Source organism: Helobdella robusta (genome assembly GCF_000326865.2).
Source record: "Helobdella robusta unplaced genomic scaffold HELROscaffold_38, whole genome shotgun sequence".
NCBI classification, from domain to species: Eukaryota; Metazoa; Annelida; class Clitellata; order Rhynchobdellida; family Glossiphoniidae; genus Helobdella; species Helobdella robusta.
The window spans coordinates 1,039,432-1,063,393 of NW_008704829.1; the positions used below are offsets into that span (position 1 = coordinate 1,039,432).

The 23,962-nt window shown below is 35.3% G+C and overlaps 3 protein-coding genes across 3 annotated transcripts; 1 reads left to right on the forward strand and 2 right to left on the reverse strand.

The window, feature by feature from the left end:
• Positions 1-6,594: 6,594 nt before the first annotated feature.
• Positions 6,595-10,456, reverse strand: HELRODRAFT_113558 (hypothetical protein; the record flags this gene model as incomplete). The annotated part of the gene is made up of 9 exons (XM_009023903.1): positions 10,232-10,456; positions 9,680-9,789; positions 9,390-9,517; positions 9,149-9,219; positions 8,662-8,764; positions 7,941-8,031; positions 7,347-7,445; positions 6,977-7,048; positions 6,595-6,720 (listed from the first exon to the last, which is right to left on the reverse strand). The coding sequence occupies exons 1-9, from the start codon at positions 10,344-10,346 to the stop codon at positions 6,595-6,597; spliced, it is 915 nt and encodes a 304-aa protein (XP_009022151.1). The 5' UTR covers positions 10,347-10,456.
• A 500-nt stretch (positions 10,457-10,956) lies between these two features.
• On the forward strand, positions 10,957-13,785 carry HELRODRAFT_192798 (hypothetical protein; the record flags this gene model as incomplete). Its single annotated transcript, XM_009023904.1, has 5 exons — positions 10,957-11,373; positions 11,511-12,219; positions 12,312-12,946; positions 13,217-13,408; positions 13,450-13,785. 4 exons carry the CDS (start codon positions 10,957-10,959, stop codon positions 13,331-13,333), a joined length of 1,878 nt encoding a protein of 625 aa, XP_009022152.1. The 3' UTR covers positions 13,334-13,408; positions 13,450-13,785.
• Positions 13,786-16,868: 3,083 nt separating this feature from the next.
• Positions 16,869-22,692, reverse strand: HELRODRAFT_83856 (hypothetical protein; the record flags this gene model as incomplete). The annotated part of the gene is made up of 11 exons (XM_009023782.1): positions 16,869-17,226; positions 17,607-17,724; positions 18,106-18,226; positions 18,584-18,697; positions 19,166-19,310; positions 20,788-20,879; positions 21,077-21,204; positions 21,421-21,532; positions 21,703-21,768; positions 22,040-22,139; positions 22,553-22,692. Coding segments are annotated over 11 exons (1,494 nt in total), but the record flags the coding sequence as incomplete, so codon positions are not given.
• Between the last annotated feature and the right edge of the window lie 1,270 nt (positions 22,693-23,962).

Here is a 23,962-nt window from a genome sequence, read left to right on the forward strand (position 1 = left end):
AATGAGTAACCAGGTCATCATAATCTAACAAATAGGTCACTATTATTAATAATCATAAAAACAAATGAGCAATTCACCGGTGGCTTTCCATAATTTTAATATCAATGGTCCCAGGGGTGGCGTATTGTTATTACAAATGACGTCATTATGCAATGATGATTATTACATTTATTACGATACTGTTGTTGTTATTATTATTATTAATATTATTTCTGTTGTTGTTGAATGGGCAGTATTGTTTAATTGCTATTTGAATGAGAATAACAATAATTAGATCTTCAATATTAGCAAATGACCATTGAATGTTAGGCTATATATACACACACACACACACATACACACATACATACATATATAAAATCATAAAAACACACACACAAACACACACATACAAACACACACACACACAAACGCACGCATACATACGCCTACACAAACACATAAAAACACACACACACACACAAACACACACACACAGGTTAAACAAGATACCAGCAAATGGAGCATAACCCTCTTAGAAGTTTGCCACATTACATTATAAACGCTTACTCATTCATTCGTAAATTAGAAAAGATCATTATCATCAATATTATTATTACTATTATTATTATTATTATTATTATTATTATTATTTGTAGTAGTAGTAGTAGTAGAAGAAGAAGAAGTAGTAGTAGTAGCAGCAGCAGCAGCAGTAGATTTTTACTATTATTGACAGTGTTGAGGTAAGCAGTTTCAATTAAAAAGCCATTACATATATTTGTATGTGTATATATGTATGTATGTGTGTTTGTGTATGTTCACGTACATCTATGTAATCTATAATTATACGTTCGTTTGCATGTATGTGTGTGTGTGTATGTGTGCGTGTGTATGTGTGTGTGTGTGTGTGTATATTGCATGACTTAACACCTTAGAAAACAACAGTCAAAAACATGATGAAGGCTAAGTGTGGTTGTAGGTGAAGGCATAGCGGATGTGCTCTCTTTCCTCTCTCTCTCTCTCTCTCTCTCTCTCTCTCTCTCTCTCTCTCTCTCTCTCTCTCACACACACACACACATTCACAAAGTCACATAAACAAACATATAAACAAACATATAAGAAGTATTTTTTATGATATTTTTCATAAAAGGGTTAATAATACACGACATTATATGTAACACAATTTTATATTAGGTATACAAAATGGTGATATTGTATAGTGCGTGTGTGTGCGCGCGCGTCTGTGTGTTTGTGTGCGTGCGTGCGTGTGTGTGTGGATTTGAAGTGTAAATTGATTTTGAAAAGATGTTATATTACATAATAAGCACCTACATATACATTCGCACTTTTTGGAAGAGGAAAAAAGTCCTTCAGTCAATCATCAAATAAAATAAATGGATGAATTATAGTAAATGAATGAATGATTGAATGAATGAATGAGTGAGTGAGTGAGTGAATGAATGAATGAATGAATGAATGAATATAAATGAATTAATGAATTAATTAATTAATGAAAAATTATTGAATTAATTTTTTAATAAAATAATTGAATATGTCAAACATTAACTAAGAGTATTTCCATTTATAATATTTATCATCATCATCACCATCATCGTCATCATCATCATTTTTATTATGATTGTTTTTATCATCATCATCATTTTTATTATTATGATTATTATGATCATTATTATTATTATCATTATCACTTCAACATAAACAAAAACAACATCAAAATGATCACAGCCTTTTTAACATCTTAACAGTTTGTGCACGTGAACGTGTTTGTATGTGTGTGACTTTGTATGTGTTTGTATGTGTGTATGTGTGTGTGTGTGTGTGTGTGTGTGTGTGTGTGCGTGCGTACATATATAAATAAATGTGTATAATTTTAAAACGTATAAATGAAACAAAGCGAGAAAAACTAAGTAAACCGCAAGCATTTGCTGAATGAATGAATGGATGGATGAATGAATGAATGAATGAATAAATGAATGGATGAGTGAATGAATGAATAAATGAATGGATGGATGAATGAATGAATGAATGAACGACTGAATGGAACACAATTCAATGAATGAATGAATGAACGATTGGTGGATGATCAAACAAATAATGATGTCAGAAGAGGAGGTATAAACATTCTAACACGAACGCACGCACACACACACACACAGACATACAAACACACACACACACCACACAGGCATACAAACACACACACATACATACATACACAAACAAACATGTATACTTGATTCTAATCACATTATCGCTACCATGTTACCATCAAAAGATTCAACAGTCAACACTACGATTTCATTGTTAACAAATATTTGTTCTCAACAAAGTCAGTCTCAGTCTCTCTCTCTCTCTTTATCTCTATCCATCTCCCTATCTCTTTCTTTTCTTATCTCATATCTCTCTCTCTCTCTCTCTCTTTCTTTCTCTCTCTTGTACTCGCTCCTTCAATTTCTTTCAGTTCTATTCTTCGTAAATATTTTTCGTGTGATATAACATACATCTTCCCAATTTTTGTCATTCTCACTCTCTCTCTCTTTCTCTCTCTCTCTCACTCTATTTCCACATCTCTCCTCTTTTCTTCTCTCTTTCTTTCTCGTAGTTCTTCCCACTCACCAGTGATCAGTCAATCCCAAACGTCTCAATGAATTCAGTTCGTGGGGCTTTTTTTTACTGCTACTACTACTACTACTACTAAAACAACAACTACTACTACTTTTACTATTACTACTACTACTGCAACTACTACTACTACTACTTTTACTACTGCTGCTACTAATACTACAACTAATACTACAACTACAATTACCACTACAACAACTACTAATACAATCTACTACGAAAACCACTACTACTACAACTTTTACTACAACTACTACTACTTCTACTACAAATAATAGCAATAACAACAACAATAATAATAATAACAATTTCACACTAGCGTAATGTTAGTTAGCGCCATGTCAATTCTATACTGGCATTGTCATCTTGAGGGTAATAACAATTATTATTATTATTGGTGTTGTTATTATTATTATTATTATTGGCGGCGGTAGTCGTTATAGTCGTAGAAGTAGCTTCATAGTAGCAGTAGTAATAGTAGTAGTCGCGGTAGATTTCATTTAATTAAATCAATATAGTTACACAATGAAATATAATGTATTAGTTACTCATTCAAACGTTCATTCATTCATCCATTCATTCATCCGTTCATTCATCCATTCATTCATCCATCTATTCATTCGTTCAATCCTCCATTCATTCATCCATTCATTCATTCATCCATTCATTCATCCGTTTCATCATTTGTTCTTTCGTACAATTATTCCCCCATATATCCATCGATTTATTCGTCCTTTCATTCATATGACCAATTCCTCATTCATTCCATCCATCCATCCACTTATTCAATCATTCATTTATTCATTCACTCATTCTTTCATTCACTAACCAATTAATTGATTCATTCATTCACTCATTCATTCATTCCCCAACACACACACACACACACGCACGCACACACACACACACACACATGTACATATACATACATACAAATATATACAAAACATTGATACAGATAGATCATCTAGAATACAAATTCGATATAGTCCATTTGCACTTTAATCTTTACTGCATTAGCCATGTTTTGCTGAAAACATCAGAACTGAAATAATAGTAATTGTAGTAGTAGCAGTAGTAGTAGCAGCAGCAGCAGTAGCCTTAGAAGTGGAGTAGTAGTAGTAGTAGAGTAGTGGTAGTAGTAGTAGTAGTAGTAGTAGTAGTAGTAGTAGTAGTAGTAGAGTAATAAAAGTAGAGTAGTAGTAGCAGTACTATAAAATTATAGTGGTAGTAGAAGTAGTAGCAGCAATACTAGTCAATGTGATAGTGGTGATAGTAGTATATCTAAGTATGTGTGCTTGTGTGTGAGTGTATATGTGTGTGTACGTGTGTGTGTGTGTGTGTGTGTGTGTGTGTTGTGTGTGTGTGCAAACGTTACTATAACATAATAAAACTAAGTCAATCATATTCCATCATCTGTTATGTTATATTAAACAGAGGTGAGATGTTTAGCTAGATTGTTATATAACAAGAGATTGCTAGCAAGTGCCGGCAGAGTTTCTCGTTCTTCGCCAGGTATTACATAGCTAAAACGGAAATAAATTAATGATATAAAATAATAATTAAAAATAAAAATTTTAAATAATAATTATCACCATAATAAAAACGATAATATGTATGTGAGTAAGAAAGTAAGTATGCTATTGCATATGTATGTATGTTATGTATGTGTGTGTGTATGTTTGTATGTATGTATGTATGTATGTATGTATGTATGTATGTTGTATGTATGTATGACAGGAAGAAGGGGGTGTAATATTTGTCAGTACATTTATGAGAGGCGGAAAGAGCATTTTCGTGAAACATACTCACACTCTCTTTTTTTCTCTCTCTTTCTACACACACACACATACATACACACTCACAAACACACACACATATATACATACATACATACATACATACATGTATATATAAAGAGAGAGAGAAAAAAAAGGGAGGGCTTAAGTTTATCTATACAAATGCCAGAACATTCCACAAGTGTATGATGCATGTGGAATGTATGTACCAATGTGTTTGTTTGATGCGTGTATGTATGCTTGTAATTAAGTGTGTGTGTGTGTGTTTGTATGTATGCTTGTAATTAAGTGTGTGTGTGTGTTTGTATGTATGCTTGTAATTAAGTGTGTGTGTGTGTGTTTTTCACAATTGTTTAAAATTGATTTTGTTGTTCTACACACACACACAAACACGCCCACATATAATTTGCTAAAAATCTTCTTCTTGGAGAGAAAGAAAGGGAGAGAGAGAGAAAGAGAGAGAGAGAAAGAGAGAGAGAAGGAGAAAGAGAGAGAGAGAAGAAAACTTTGAAAGAGAAAACACACATATATGAAAAATATGACAAATTATAAATGGAAAACACATGTGTGTGTGTGTACATATTTAAGCTAGCTATTAAAAGCAGCTATTATAGGTGTGTGTGTGCGTGCGTGTGTGTGTATGTAATACATCATAACACATAGTGGTATTGGTACCAAAAAATAAAAACAATGAATTTTTTATGGGAAATACCTAAAAATGTTTAGATTGGGATGAACTTCTTGTGGAATGATGTCATTCCTGAATGAATATTCATCTGCTGATGGATCTTTGCTTGCATTCATTTTTTTTCCTCTTTTCTCACTCTGTCTAATAATCAATTTTTCAAAAAAAAACACTGAATTAAAAGTTAAAACTGACAAGAAATTTTTATTGTTGATTTGTTGTTAAAAATTAATTAACAGTTTTTAAACTTTGGTCTTTCTTTATCTTTAATCGTTAACATTGTCAAATAATACAAAATAAATGATCTAATTAATGAAAGAACATTTAAAATATGATTTCAATTACCTAGGAACTTAAATTTTTACATTAGTTTACTTTTTTACCAACCAACATGCCCTAATAAATTTTAAACTTTTTTTTTCAAAGTTTTATTTCCAAGCAGCTAAATTGACACGTGAATTGAAGTATAATAACGGCAAATGTGATATTTTTGTCATTTAATTATGGAAATTAAAATAATAACTTTGATTAATTTTTGGTTTAATTTGTTTAGAAAATGAAAGGAATGATTTTTAAATGCCATTTAAAGAGCCAGAATGTAAACAACTTAGTAAGGGCATTTAAATAGAGCGCTGATTATTAGAATTACAAATTAGGTCGTTTTTTGATAAGTAAAAGTGAACTTTAATACTAATTACACAAAAAATGGCTAAATTGGGGTTTATTTTCCCAAATTTGATACATATATGACATTTCTAATTGAAATTAGTTTTATTTAACGCAATGTTAAAAATAAAATATGGCTTAGACTATTTCTTTTAAACGTTGTTAAATGTATGTATGCAAATTAACTTGTTCAATCTACATTTCATTCGCTCATTCACTTTCTTTCACTTATTCCTTCGTCCATTCATTCGTTCATTCAGTCATTCATTCAAGTTAATACAATTCACTCGGATAAATTCATTCATTCATTAAGTCAATCGATTGAATCAACAGAGACAAGACTAAGATAAAATAACACAATACATTTGTATTCTGACAAATCAGTTTATAACAAATATGAAAATAAAATTATGGAAATTAAAAGAAAATATTTTCATAATGCTAATATATGAAGTTAGGTCATTTGCTTTCATTGTAATCTTTGATAGCAAAGATTTGATTTTTTTCAACAAAAAATTACAATGAAAGCAAATGACCTAACTTCTTATATTACAATGATTCCGTCATTTCCTCCATTAATTAATTAATTAATTAATTAATTCATTCATTCATTCATTCACTCATTCATCCATCCATTTGTTTTACTTTTCACTCAATCACTTACATTTTACTGACTTGTAGTATAAAAATACTTTTAATTTAGTACGAGTTATACACTGCAATCATAATTCACATAATTCAATCGATCAATCAATCAATCGATCAACCAACCAATCAATCAATCAACCAACAAAACAATCAATCAATCAATCAATCGATCGATCATTTCAGATACGGATTGATGATGTTCTCGACAAACCACTTCCTGGTGAACATTATGTGATCGCCATCCAGAGACAGGAAGTGGAGTCTTTTGGACTCATCCAACACCTTCAATCCCAACTTATCCTAAATAATAATATTAATAATAAAATAATAACAAATATGAATATAATTATAATAATAATTATGAATATGATTATAATGATATTCAGTGGTGTAATGTTTGTTGATAAATTTTTAATCAATCAACCTACCAATCAATAAAAGAACCAATCAATAAAACAACAAACCAGTCAATGAACCAATCAACCAACCAACCAACCGACCAATCAACCAACCGACCAACCAACCAACCAACCAACCAATCAACCAACCAACCAACCTTAATGTAGATGTCTGAATCTTTCAAGTCAATCACCTCCTTCTCCTGCCCTTCTCTGTAGTACCCAAACCACTGATTGGTTAGTTCGTTGATTGAATGATTGGTTGATTGATTGGTTGGTTAATTGATTGGTTGATGGATAAGTTGGTTGGTTGGTTGTATTCATTTGTATTTCATTATCGGAGTATGTATGTATGTATGTGTGTACGTACGTATGTATCATCATCAACATCATAATCATTACCATCACAATCACCATCACCATCACTATCATCACCACCACCACCGCGACAATCATCATCATCACAATCATCATCACCACCACCACACCACCACAACAATCATCATCACCATCATCATCACGACCAACTTCCGACTCGTTGGGCACTACTACGGTCTCGTTGTTGAACTTCACCAGGACGAAATTCTTCAACTTAATCAAGTTCTCTCTGTACGTTGTATTCACTGACTGAATAACAACAATAATAATGATAACAACAACAATAATAATAATGATAATAATAATAATAATGATAATAATAGCAATGATAATGATCTTAAATTTTTAGTGCATTTTTTCCAGAGCATTAGAATGGCGCGAGATTTAAAAGTCTGAGAGATTCGCACGTGAAAGTTTAGTTGGGCATGAACTTTCGACCTGACCCCGACCCTGACCTCCATCTGACTGACTGCACACTGCAGCCCTCAAATGTTTATCTAGTTATTTCCAGGCTGTACATGATGATGACGTCAGTGTTGCATTGACAAATTAAATGATGATGAAGAAAATGATGATGAAGATGATGATGAAGATGATGTTAGCGATGGTCTTGCATTCGAATCCAGTCATGGCTGAAAACAGGTCAGGCGTCTTAACCATTACACTACAGAGCCGCCATCATTTTAACCACCATCATCATCTTCATCATCATCCTCTCACTCACTCACTCGCTCACTCACTCACTCTCTCTTGGTTGATGTCAGCAAGGAAGACACTTTTCCTCCTATAGACATCTTCCTGAAGAGGATCATGCCAGTACTCCGCTTGTACTATGCTAATGATGAAAATGACATTAACATAAGTGATAGCCTAATTAGTAAGGCGTCTGCCACTTAAACTGCAGCGACCGAGTTCGAACGCATAGTCAAACGCATAGTCAAACAGCCAGTCAAGCGCAACGTACAGTAAAACTTCGTCAGTACGTACTCGTTTACAGCGTACCCTCGGATTATAAAGTTTGAAATTTCATGACTTTGTTCAAGGATTTGATGTAAGCAATTATAACAAAGAGAACGAAAAGTAACTGAAGGGCACTAACTGGTTCTGTATGTGGCTGCAATTAGTGAATGTTACAATGGAGCAGATCACTAAATAAATACTTCTCAATTAGCAAGTTCTCAGAAAAACACACACACAAACGCACAAACACACACACACAAACACACACACACAAACATCCATTAACACAAACGTAGGAAATCCCACTTTCAATTTCAGATCACATTCATTAATTTTTATCAATCCGTCCGTCATTTGCCTCCATTCATTCATTCATTCATTCATTCATTCATTCATTCATTCATTCATTCATTCATTCCTATGTACAAACAGACAAACACACACACACACACTACACACAGGCAAACGTATGAACACACACGTACGAACACACATGCACACACACACACACGCACACACGTACTCTTCATAAGCGCCTTTGGTCAGTAGTTCTCTGACATACTCACATATATGAAGGCCTACTGGACATTTTGGTAAGCCAAAGACACCTAATATTATCAGATCATCGTCGTCGTCATCATCATCTTTTATATTATCGTTATTACCCTTTTAACATTATTAGCACCATCATCATCAAATTTTAAGAATGCACGAATGAATGAGTGAATGAAAGGATGAATGCATGAATGAATAAGAAAATGAATGAATGTAATAAAATTTTCTTATCAGATCATTATCAATACCATCAACATCATCATTAGTATCACGACTATCATCATCATCATTGTTATGATGATAGTCGTGATGATAGTCATGATGCTGATAGCCTATGTTATCATCATCATCATCATTACCAACAGTATCATCATCATATTCATCATCAACAACAACAACTACTATCATCATCATCATCACCATCACGCAAATCTGACCTTGGTGTTGACCTCCAATTGAGATGAGGTTTTGAACTTTCAGCCCCGAACATCTCTGCACTAAGCCACGGCTTTTATTAAATATTATTATTGTTTTTATTGTCATTCACACATTCATTCATTCACACTTTCATTCAAACAATCATCCATTCATTCATTCATTCAAACAATCATTCACTAATCATTCATTCACAAATTCATTCATTCATCCACACATTCATTCAAACAATCATTCACTAACAGGAACTGGCCCCCTTGAGAAAAACCCACTGCATTAAATCCCATCTCGAGATTGGGATCATTAGAGAACTGCTTGCAAACCATGTCTATTTGCTTGTTAAGGTTCATTAAGAAGCTATTCTCTACATCCTATACAAATGTGTGTTTGTGAGTGTGATTTGTGTGTGTTTGTGTGTGTGTGTTCGTTTGTGAGTGTGATTTGTTTGTGTTTGTGAGTGTGATTTGTATGTGTTTGTGTGTGTGATGTGTGTGTGTGTGTATCAATAACGATGAAAATATTATTCACTCAACCTCAACCACACTGTCACCAATTCTGACGGAGAGCACGTAAACACCGGGGATATTTTCCTCGATTAGGGACTTAATGACCCCCATACTTAGTGGGTTACAGCAACTATCACCTTTGAAAATAAATGGCAAAATTAAAAAAGTTACATACACTATTATTAAAATTAATTTACAAAGAATTTAATCTTAACTACCGATGGCTAATCCTCTTCTTAATACATTATATAATCTAATAAATTGAAATAATCACAGCAGGTCATGGAAGTTGTATTTTAATTTTATTTATTATGGAGAGGAAGAAGAACTATACACAGAGATTACCATTACAGCAGTATGTATAAGTATTTTGAGTATAATAAACTATAGTATAGTTCAAAAAGATCAAAGGTTAAAAGATTGAAAAAGGTTATACTATATGATGGGTACTCTACTAACTATACACAACAGTCAGTTAAGTTGCCTCATAAGAACAAGGTCAATTTATTACAGATATATTTATTTACTTATAAATTTGTAACAAACACAAATATGGAAAGCCAAGAATGAAAAACCAACCCATTCCGTGCCAGAGAACTACCGGAACTGGAGCTTCTTGGGAACTGATCAAACGGGGAGTTACTACTAACGCCAACAGTAGGACGACACTAATTATTAAACCCGACGGACGCATTTTGATTTTGGTTTGCAAAGATCAAAAATTAATAAAAATGGAAATTATTTAAAATATATTTTCTATATATATAAATTTATTTGAAAATTAGAACATTTTATTTGTTAAACCAATTAACCAAAAACGAAATCGAAGTTCCGAAAAGTTAAATGAGTAACAAATTGTGTGTTTAAAAGTTAAAAGAGTAACAAATTACTATTTGCTCTGGCGCTGAATCGTTACCATGTTGGGAAACTGAATAGAGTATATAAACTATTTAGTAAAATTATTTATCTATCGTAACATACAAATACGAATATCACCGTTTTAAGTTATATGTTATATACATACACGAATGTTCTTCATATCAGAGCTAGACATTTGTTTGTTTCATTGAAAGGATTTTAATGCTATTCACTAAGCACCACCACAGTTCAAATATTTCTTTGCTTAATACGTCACGTTGATAGCAGCAATTCTCTTTTGAAACATCATTTTTATAAACCAGCTGAATAAACAAACCAAATATCATCAAACTGAATCAACAGTTTTATATTTCTCTTTTAATTTTTCTTTTATATCTGTAATATAACAAAACTAATCAATCGAACCGATAAACAACATTTAAGAAATGCCCAAAAAGAAATTGACAGCTGTTGGCATCGATCTTGGAACCACGTATTCTTGTGTTGGAATTTTTCAGAATGGGAAAGTGGAAATAATTGCGAACGATCAAGGAAACAGAACCACACCAAGCTACGTCGCTTTCACAGACGATGAAAGATTGATAGGTGATCCGGCTAAAAATCAGGTTGCGATAAATCCAGGAAACACAGTTTTTGACGCAAAAAGGCTCATTGGTAGAAAGTACGATGATCCTTCCGTTCAGTCAGATATCAAATTGTGGCCGTTTAAAGTGATTAACGACAAGGGAAAGCCGAAAATTCTAGTGGAGTATAAAGGAGAGAAAAAATCTTTTTTCCCGGAAGAAATTTCGTCAATGGTTTTGATAAAAATGAAGGAGGTTGCTGAATCATTCATTGGAAAGGTTGTAACTTCATTTTTATTACAATTCTTGTAGATGGCTATGTTAAAATGCCGAAAATTGTTGCACAAGTTGAAACTATAGAATATATATTGCATGATGATATTTTATCATTCACACATTTGATTACTCATATTCAGCAAGTGAACGATGCAGTGATAACGGTGCCAGCGTACTTCAACGATTCGCAGCGACAAGCGACAAAAGACGCCGGCACGATAGCTGGATTGAACGTCCTTCGAATTATAAACGAACCAACTGCCGCTGCAATAGCTTACGGGTTGGATAAGAAATCGGACAGAGAGAAAAATGTTCTGATCTTTGATCTGGGAGGTGGAACTTTCGACGTTTCCATCTTGACTTTAGTTGAGGGCATATTTGAGGTAAAATCTACTTCGGGAGATACCCATCTAGGCGGAGAAGACTTTGACAGCAGATTGGTTAATCACTTTATACAAGAATTCAAACGAAAGAGCAAAAAAGACATAAGTAATAATAAAAGAGCAATAAGGCGACTGAGGACCGCTTGCGAGAAAGCGAAAAGAACGCTTTCCAGCTCAACCCAAGCCAGCATTGAAATTGATTCTCTTTACGATGGCGTCGATTTTTACACTAACATTTCAAGAGCTAGGTTCGAAGAATTGAATGCAGATCTTTTCAAAAAAACTCTCGAACCTGTGGAAAAAGCTCTGAACGACGCGAAAATGAGGAAATCAGACATCGAAGAAGTTGTTTTAGTTGGCGGCTCCACAAGAATTCCTAAAATTCAAAAAATGCTGAGTGAATTTTTTAATGGGAAGGAACTGAATAAATCCATCAACCCGGATGAAGCTGTCGCATATGGAGCAGGTTAGTGTTGAAAACAATTTTTATAATTGCACGGCATACGATAAGTTACCATTGTCAACACAAGTTAACAATCTAAAAATAAACATGAACAGCTGTCCAGGCGGCAATTCTGGCTGGGGACACGTCTGAGGGTGTTCAAGATCTTCTCCTCATCGATGTGACCCCCCTATCTCTGGGCATCGAAACAGCTGGTGGGGTGATGACGTCACTAGTGAAGAGAAACACCACCATCCCTACCAAACAAACCCAAATATTCACCACCTACTCCAACAACCAAACAAGCGTCTTAATCCAAGTCTTCGAAGGTGAACGAACCATGACACGCGACAACAACCTGCTCGGAAAATTTGAACTTTCTGGAATCCCTCCAGCCCCGCGCGGAATTCCCCAGATAGAAGTCACTTTCGATATCGACTCCAACGGTATAATGCACGTGTCGGCCATAGACAAGAGTACAGGCAAGCAAAACAACATCACCATCACAAACGATAAAGGAAGGTTAACAAAGGAACAAATAGAGAAGATGGTACGCGATGCAGAGAAGTACAAGGATGAAGATGATCTGCAGCAAGAGAGGATTGCCGCTAAAAATACTCTCGAAAGTTACGCTTTCCAGATGAAAGCCAGTCTGGAAGATGAGAGGGTGAGTAATAAGTTGTCCGATTCTGATAAAAAGAAGATTGACCGGAAGTGCTCTGAAGTGCTGAGGTGGCTCGAATCCAATCAGGTAGATCTTGTTTAGAATTTTAGAATCTAATAAAAAATAGCACTAACAAGGATGTATTGAAAACTATTTTTCGGCGCAATTTTTTATTAAAAAGATTAGCAAGGATACGCTAGAGCTCGATGTAAAACATTTTTATACATTCGAACGAAAACGAGAGAGTTGATTTGTCGTAATGATTAAATAAACCAAAAACAGATTAACACAATGACACACAAATACCGCTTAAAACACACGCACACACACACACACACACACACACTATACGCACAGTCTGCCAAGAAGGAGGAATTCGAGAGCATGCAATCTGAACTTGAGACCATATGCAGACCCATTATGACCAAATTGCACAAGGGAGAAGGCGGTCCGAAAATTGAAGAAGTTGATTGATAGAGAGAAACATATTTCACATTTTAAAAATTTGATTGATAGATATATAGAGATGAAATAGATACACACACACACACACAACACACACACACACACACATATATATATATATATATATATATCATATATATCTAGAGTAGATACATAGATATATTATACAGAGATGCCAGCCTATTATTAACAGATGCACTTTGAAATTCAATGCTAACAATTTTTAAACATTTGAACATCCGAATTACAAATTAATCTGATGCTACGAATGAGATACACAGATATAAATATAAATAAATAAGTATATATATATACATATATATATATATATATAGAAATATCCCAAATTGATATGAACAATATCTTGGTAACATCATATTATCATGATATCATTAAATTACCATGATTGCATCTTGAAAAACAATCCAAAATAGCCAAAACTGGAGTAAATGATTTGCTTTAGATATAAATTAATTCCCAGCTGCAAAACCATGCGTAACACACAATCAACATATGTAACAGGTTTATTTCATTAATTGGAAAAAAAATCGACAGATATAATTATATTATATAATTATTTATATATGCGTGTTTTTGTGTAATTATTACTACTAATTAACAATAATTAACAATAATTAAAAGTAGTTTATAACAATTTATTAAAATTATATGATTCGAACGAAATGTCAGATCAATATATATATATATAATAAATGTCTTATCTAAAGTCTATATGTACATTTGGTATATATATATATATAAACTTATGATTATATATATATATATATGTATATATATATATATATATATATATATATTATATGTATGTGTGTGTATATGAGCGCGAAAATGTTCACATTATATTTGGCATACATACATATATACATAAAAGCCATGTATGATCAGTTACCATCAGCAGCAAATCTTGCTAGATGGAAGGTAGCAGGAGAAGCTAAGTGTAGCTGATGTGGAGAAATGGAAACGGTGGCCCACGTAATGGCTTCTTGCTGGTACGCACTCAGTCATGGACAATGCACGTGGAGGTACAACAAAGTATTGAAAGTAGTGGTGCAACTCATCTCCAATGTTTGTGACGAGGCAAATTCAAGACGACCGTGCAAACTAAGAAAAATCTATTTCCTAAGAGAGGGTGAGTTGGAGCAAACACCGAGAAATGAAGTTCGCAACAGAAAAAGTATTTTTGATAACGGCAGAGATTGGAAGGTCATGGCAGATTTGGAGGGCATGGGGATCTACCTATCGTTCATAAAGGATACAGACACTGTTTATTTTAGTCGAACTGACTGTACCGTATGAGGCTAATATAGCAGCAAGCCACGCTACAAAAACAGCCAAGTATGAAGAGCTTGTTAGTGAGATAGGACAACGTGGGTTGAGGTGCTTGTTGTACGCAGTTGAGGTCGTGCAAGAGGTCTTGCTGGTTAATCAGTGTACAGCTTTTTGAAGGATTTAGGTTTGGCAGGTAGAAGACAATCGAGTTGTTTTTAAAGAACATAGGACATACATCCGAACAAGGACAAGAGCAAAGGCGAACAAGCGTCTTACTGGTTATGTAGAAAGAAAAAAGAATGCGAGTTTAAATAGTTAACAGACAAACTCGTGTGCTCGTAACGTAAAGATTCCAATCACTCAGCACTCCCAGATTCGGCCTAACGTGTTACTTGGCTCGTCGATATAACTTGTGTGAAATTTCTGGCACGCCTGCGTAGCTTCTCAGTATAAAAGAAGGTGATTTCAAAGCGAGGCAAGTTGTTCAGCAAGAGACATCCAACTGATCTCTGGATGTGGCCTTGTTAGTCGAGAGTGTCAGGAAGTTAAAGGGCCGAAACACTCGTCGACGGAAACTTTTCTTCTGAAGACTTTCACTGAACGCTCGTTATGTTCGAGTTTATACATACATACATACATACATACATACATACAAATAAACAAACATGCATACAAACACACGTAGGTACCATGATAATGATCATAAGAATATTAATCACCACGGCGAATACCTAATGATGATGCTAGCTAACAATTATCACTATCGTCATCATTTTCATTCATTCATTCATTCATCGTTATCAAAACTGCAGTAAAAATTATGATAGTTATTTTTTAAACTCAAAACATTTTTTAAACAAAAACAAAAAAAAAAGCCAAAAAATCAATCTTTACAAATAAATATTATTTAAAGATAAATACATACATATATATATATATATATATAACTATATATATAACTATATATATATATATATATATATATATATATATATATATATATATAAAATGTGTGCGTGCGTGCGTGTGTAAAGAGAGAGTGATGGAAGGGAACCAAATTTTGATGATCGAACAGAAATAATAATAATTAATGACAATATTGTTATGAGCACTGGAGTTATATTTGCTTCTACTGCTGCCGCTACTGCTGCTGCTGCTACTACTACTACTACTAATATAGGCGAAAAAATATTGAAAAAGAAAAAAAAATGAGATACAAATTTTGAATCAAGTGAAAACAATAATGCACGTTTTTTTATATGTGGTCATCATCATCATCACCACCATCACTACCATCATCATCATCATCACTACCATCATCATCATCATCACCACTATCAGTATCGTCATCATCATCATCGTAGTTGTCTTTACCGCATCATTACCAACAAGACATTTTTTAGCGAAGAAATGAATGAGTGCATGAATGAGTGAGTGAGTGAATAAAGGAACGAAAGAACAAATGAATGATCGAAAAAATGAACACATGAACGAACGAATGAACGAAAAAATGAACAAACGAACGAACGAACGAACGAATGAACGAAAGTTTAAGGATACAAGATTTTTTACCTCCAATCATTAATTTTAATTATTGCCGGTTATATATTGAACACGTAACCATAAATAATAATAATAATAATAATAATAATAATAATAATAATGATAATAATAATAATAATAATAAAAATAGCAGCAACAATAGAAAACAATTATTGTAATTATTATTATTATAATATTTTAATAACCGATCTCAAAATAAATGAAGAACGAGAAGCAGCAAAAACATAATCAATAACAACAACAACAATAATAAAAATAATAACAATAACAAAAAATAATAACAATATTAGTAATAAATAAGAACACTGGCCAAAACATCACAGAGTGGTAAGAAGGGCTCTAACTATTTTTAGTAACAGCAGCTGTAGTAGCGGCTGTAGTAGCTACAGCAGCGACACCACAGCCACCACTACTACTACTACTGCTATTATTACTAACATTACTAACCCCGCCGGCGCTTACGTCATCATCATCACAACCGACACTCTCTTTCCTTCTGATCCCAAATAATTCCGTAGAATCCTGATCTAGAACAGCTGGTGAAGCTACTGCAGCAGCTGCAACAGCAGCATCATTAGCCGGTGTATCCTTACTTAGGATATTTTTAACTTTGAGGATACCTGCCTGTATCTTACTGAGTATCCGGGATTCCATGTGATATCCGGTTGGGAATGATCTAGTTGGTGAAATTTCAATTATGGTTACTAGACACTTGGAACACACACATACACACACACGCCGGCACACACACACGCAAACATACACAGACACACACGCAAGTAGACAAAGATAGAAGAAATAGAAACATAGAGAGAAAAAGAAAGAAAGAGAAAAAGATATAGAGAAAGAAAGAGAAAGAGAGAGAGAGAGAGAGAGAGAGAGAAAGAAAGAGAGAGAGAGAGTGCGATAAATACACATACATAGACACTAACCTAGCGTCGTCAAAACTTCTCTCAGCTTCTTTAAACTTCATCATCTGCATGAATAACAACCCGCGTTCGTACATGCAGCTGGGAACGAGGTATGTATCACGTTGTACGTTCTTCTTGCTAACATGATTGATTGATTGATTGATTGATTGATTGATTGATTGACTGATTGATTGATTGAGTAATTGGTTGGTTAATTATTTGGCTGTTGGTTAGTTTATTGATTGATTGAATGAATGAATGAATAAATGAATGAATGAGTGAATGAATGAATGAATGAATGAATGAATGAATGAATGAATGGTTGATTGATTAATCGATCGATCGATCGATTGATTAATACCACTACCACAACTATTATCATCGCCACCATCATTCCCATCATCATCACCATCATCATCATCACCACCACCATCATCATCATCACCATCATTCCCACCACCATCATTCCCATCATCATCACCGCCACCACCATCACCATCATCATCATGACTACTAACTTATCGATGACAAATGCAAAACACTTTTCGGCGCTGTCAAACTGACCGATCAAACGGAAGCAGACGCCGAGAAGAAGATTCAACAGGCAGGCGTTGTCGAATTTCATAATGTTCGGCGCTACATAAATGAATGAGTGAATGAATGAATGAGTGAATGAAAGAATGAATGAATGAATGAATTAATGAATGAATGAGTGTGTGTGAGTTAATAAATGAATGACTGTGTGAATTATTAATAATAAATGAATGAGTGTGAATTAATAAACGAATGAATGAATGAATTAATTAATTAATGAATAAAGGGGTGCATTAATGAATAAATGAATGAATAAGTTATAGCTATTCGTTGTCACCATCATCATCATCGTCATACATAATATTATCATAATCATCACATCATCATCATCATCATCACATCATCATCATTACCATCATCATCACATCATCACCATCTTCACCATCATCAGAGTCACCACGTCACCACCACCATCACCCTCACCATCGTCCTCTGACGTCATCGTCAAATTTCTGAGAGCCTCCTCAATGACGCTGATGACGCTGACGATCAGCTCCTCCCTCTTGCCCATCACCTCGAAGCCATTCCACACGTACATCACTTCCTGTTTCCGTGGTGGTGGGTGGGTGGTGACGTCATCATGGACGACGACGATGATGATGATGATGGTGATGACGTCCATGATGATGATGACGATGACGTCCATAATGATGATGACGATGACGTCCATGATGATGATGATGATGATGACTATGCTGATAAAGACGTTGATTGTGACTATATTAATTAGTTATTTATCCATCCATCCGTCATTCAATCACTCCTTTATCAATCCATCCATCCATTTATGGGTGAATGGATTTATTCCTCCATTCATTCATTCACTCATTCATTCATTTATTCATTCATTCATTCACTCATTCATTCATCCATTCACCCAACAATTCACCAATTCACTCACGTATGCAGGCAGCATTAGAAATTCAGACTGCTCATAGTACATCTGGACCTTCATGACGGCCCACTTCTCCACTGGTACTGACTTTCCAGCTATCCTCTGCTTCAGACGCGGAACCTCGCTAGATGAATGAATGAATGAGTGAATGAATGAATAAGTGAATGAATGAGTGAATGAATGAATGAATGAATGAGTGAATAAATGAGTGAGTGAATGAATGAATGGATGAATGAATGAATGAGTGAACGAATAAGTGAATGAATAAGTGAATTAGCGAATGAACGATTGTGTAATCTGATGAATTAATCATACAAACAAGCACCAATGAACAAACGAATGAATGAATAAACCAATGAAACACTAAATCAATCAATCAATCAATCAACCAATCAATCAATCAATCAATCAATCAATCAATCAATCAATCAATCAATCAACAACTAACTTAAACATCGTGTTAATATGTTTCCTCATCTTTTCACTTCCCACGTCACCATCATCAGCAGTAGTAGCAGCAGCAGCAGCAGTAGTAGCAGAAGCCCGATCATTATCAGTACTGCCAGCACTCTTTTTCTTCTTCTTCACCATCATCGTCATCATCGTCGTCGTCTTCATCATCATCATCATCATGAAGGTCCCTTTGAGGTAGGCATACATGGATTTGCTCCACTTACTTTCTTCGAATAACTTCTCAGCATACTTCATCGCCAGCAACCAATTTCCAAGATAGCTGTTGGATGGATGAATGAATGAATGAATGATTGGATAAATAAATGAATGAATGAATGAATGATTGAATGAATTAATTAATGAATGAATAGATGGATGAATGAAAGATTGGATGGATGAATGGATAGATGGATTGATTGGCAAATCGATAGACTATTACAACAACAACAACACACGTTTAGACGACATTTTCCCCGAGATCGGGGGTTGCCGTTTGGCTACCTATGATGAAACCGAAATACCCCTCGACGCCATCCACATCTGTCACTAACCCTAACGCAACCCCGCTTTCACCCTGTCCTTCTCCACCTGCTCTCTCCATCCCAATCGCGGACGACCCCTTCCTACCACTCCTTCAACCTCGAACTCCAACGCTCGCCTAATCCCGACCCTTTCATCCCTTCTCAACACATGTCCATACCATCGCAATCTCGATCTCCTTATCAATGTCACAATGTCCTCATTCAGTCCCATCATCGACATCAGCTCTGTACTACTCCTCATATCCTTCACTTTAACCCCACACATCATCCTCACCATAACTCTTTCAGCCCTCTGCAGTACACTTTCCTCCTCTCTCTTCAACACCCAAGTTTCACCACCATATACCATCGCTGCTCTCACACATGCTTTATATACCCTCCCTTTCATCTTCACTGACGATTTCTTTCCACACAATACCCCACCCAGTTCCCTAAATTTCATCCATCCTACACGAACTCTAGCCGTAACTGCGCTCAAACATCCTCCATCCGCGTTCAGCTTATCCCCTAAGTAAACAAAGCTTTCCACTCTTTCAATACCACCACTCAACCCCGTCCTTGCGTCCGTCCTATTAATCACACCATGAACACATTTCTTACATTTGAACGTTCCTTCCACCTTTTTCAGTGCCCCCCTCACACCACTACATCTCTATAGATATAATCTATAGAGATGTAGTGATCTATAGATTTATTAATAGTCTATAATCGATAGACTATTAATAAACGAATAAACGATGCACTATTTCTTGATATGTTTTTTTTAAACAATTCATTTATTCATTAATTAATTTATTTATTCACTCATTCATGCAACATATAAGTATACAACAACAACAACAACACACGTTTAGACGACATTTTCCCCGAGATCGGGGGTTGCCGTTTGGCTACCTATTATGAAACCGAAATACCCCTCGACGCCATTCACATCTGTCACTCGCACTGAGGGCCATTGTCATTTCTGTCATCATAAGTAATTTATTTGGCTAATTTTTACGCAGGACGCCCTTCCTTACGCAACCACAGTTATAAGCGGTGGGCCTAGCCTTTGATGATCCAACATCACTCACAAGGCAGTGAGGGTCAGTTTAATGTCATAACCAGGACTATGTCATAACCAGGACATATAAGTATAATGTATATAAATGCAAGACACAGACAGATACAGACAGACAGACAAACAGACAGACAGACAAACAGACAGAAACTAACGAATGACACCACATGAGCTCCCAGCAGCAAAAATGATGGAGTTGCTTCCATTGGTCCTGCGAATCTATGCTCTCCTCAAACGTCATAATGGCCTGGATTATAATTAATTGGATCAGTTAATTGGGTCAGTTTAATTGGGTCAATCTAATTTGATCAGTTTAATTAAGGTCAGCACAGTTTCATTAATTGATCAGTTCAGCTTTATTGGGTCAAGGTAACACGATTAGTCTCATTCGATCAGTTTAAAGGTTTTATTTTTCACTTTTTTAGCAGTCCTACTTTCACTCACTCTATCAATATCGCCGGAAACCTCATAGATCCTGCCCCTAAGAAAATGGAAGATGGCGCTGTTGGGGCATTTGGCCTGCATGGTGTCCAATAGGCGTGAAGATAATTCCGTGTCCCCGTCTCCGAGGCCTGTGATTGGTCGGTTGTTTTCGGGCGATTGACTGTGATTGGCCGGGTGTTTGATTGTATGTAACTGGTTGATTAATTTTCAAGTGATTGTGTTTGGTCGGTTCTGACTAGAATATATGAATTTATTGATCAATAGTAGACAATTATGATTCAAACAAACAGACGAACAAACAAACGAACGAACGAACAAGCAAACAGAAACAAATGGATACGAACCAAATATGTAAGAGATAATAATATGATACTGTATCAAGAGAACTGAACAGATGGGGCTCCTCAACGTATCTGACAGCATCGCTCCGGTTTCTAATTCTCTTAAGCCCTTTTCCTAATAAATAAAAATAATGTAAATTTCATCTCTTTCGATGTAATACCAATGCGATATAAATGTCATCCATCTATCAATCATTTCATTCATTTATTCATTAGCTGGTTTACTCATTCGTTCATTCATTCATTCACTCATTCATTCCTTCATTCATTCATTCATTCGTTCACCTTGCTCCCTCTATAGCCAACGAACTCTAGAACTTTCAGAATGCGGGGAGGAAGAAGTGAGATCATCTAAAAAAGAATAACAATAATAAAAGTAATCATAATCATAATAATAATAATAATAATCATAATAACAATAATAATAATAATCATAACCAATGGGAAGAGATCACACCACAAATCATAACCGAAAACGAAAAAAGCTGTATGAAGCATGCGTGGGTTAACATTCAAACGCTTTCTCACACACAAATACAGACACACACACAGACAATCACAGACACTCACAATCATAGACACACACACACATACATACACAGACGTATACACACACACACACCAGATTAAAAGCACCGACTCCCATACATATTCCAGTCTTGAAGTCTTCCAATCCTTCATTTTCTTTCCACGACCTCTTCTTCATTATCTCTACTGATTCCCTGATGATGATGACGGTTTTGATGATGATGACGGTTTTGATGATGATGACGGATTTGATGATGATGACAGTTTTGATGATGATGGCGGTTTTGATGATGATGGCGATGACGATGATGAATCGAGGCATGTTTTAACTCTGAAAGCGCCCTATACAAGAATGACTAGACTCTCATCATCATCATCATCATCACCATCTTCATCATCATCATCACCACCATCATCATCATCACAACCGCCATCACCATGAGGACCGACTTGTAAGAATTTTTAACTTTTATGGTCTATACAAAAAATACAAAAGACTCCCATCATCATCATCGGCATCACAACCACCATCATCACCATCACAATCATCATCATCACCATCACAATCATCATCATCACCATCACAATCATCATCATCAGGACTAACTTGTAAGAATTTAGGCAGGTTTTAACTTTGAAAGCGCCTTTAATGAAACTTACAAAATTCTCATCCTGGATGAAAGTAAGAAAGGCCTGCTGAAGTAGCAGCTCAGCGTAGCATAGTTCTGCGTGTGCCTCTTCTGTTGTTTAAGATTTATTCATTCGTTCATTCATTCATTCACTCATTTATTCATTCATCTATTCATTCCTTCGTTCATTCATCTATTCATTCCTTCATTTATTCATTCATTCAGCTGTTGTAGCATTTCTGCATGGACCGCCTCTTATGTTTTGAGGTTTACGATCATTTATTCCTTCATTCATTCATTCATTCCTTCACTAATTAGTGCCTGCCATTCATTCACTAATTCAATGACCCCCTTCAATCATTTAACCAACCAGCCAGCCAACCAACCGACCGGGAGACATAGCATCGTAAACATGTCTAGACTTATGAATGCTATCGAGGAAACTTCCCTTGCGTCTGCTGGACTCGCAGACGTGTAAAGTCACTTTTATTGTCTTTAGAGCGTGCTCTATGTCCGCCTAAGTTGATTGATTGGTTGGTTGGTAGTTGTTTGACTGATTGATTGGTGGCTGATTGACTGATTGATTGGGTGGCTGATTGACTAAGTGATTGGTTGGCTGATTGGCTGAGTGATTAGTTGGTTGATTGGTTGGCAGTTTGATTGATTTGTTGGCTGAATAAATTAAGGTTTCATCTCGGTGTAAATCTTTTTCACTGCTATAATAGTTGACTGATTGATTGATTGATTAATTAATTAATGATTGATTGATTAATCGATTGATTGATGGTTGATTGTTTGGATGGTTGATTGATTAAGCAACCAAACGGACCAGCCAACCAACCAATCATCCAACTAGCCAACCAACCAGCCAACCAACCAGCCAACCAACCAGCCAACCAATCAACCAACCAATCAGCCAACCAACCAACCAACCGATTGAAAAGTCATGGCAGCCTGAAAAGTTGTCATAGCAGCTTTGCCCAGAGCATGGTACATACTTTTGTCTGCCCTGGTGGCGATGACGATGGTCATGATGTTGATGATAATGATGGCTGATGATAATAATGATAATGATGACGATATTGATAATGATGATCAACAACAACAACAACAACAACGATGACGAACAATTTTTCAAATAACTCTTGCGCTTCTTCAAACTGGTTATTAAGGAAGAGATGGAAGCCACGCTGAGTGTCTCTCAGATTCATTTCTAGTGGAGTCAATTTCGTCGTCGTCGCTGTTGTTGTTGTGGTGGTTGGAGATGACGTCATTTTTGTCGTCGTTGTTGTTGTTGGTTGTTTTGTCGTTGTTGTTGGTTGTTTTGTTGTTGCTGTTGTTGTCGTTCTAGTCGTCGTCATTTTACTATCATCTGTTTTTGATGTTGT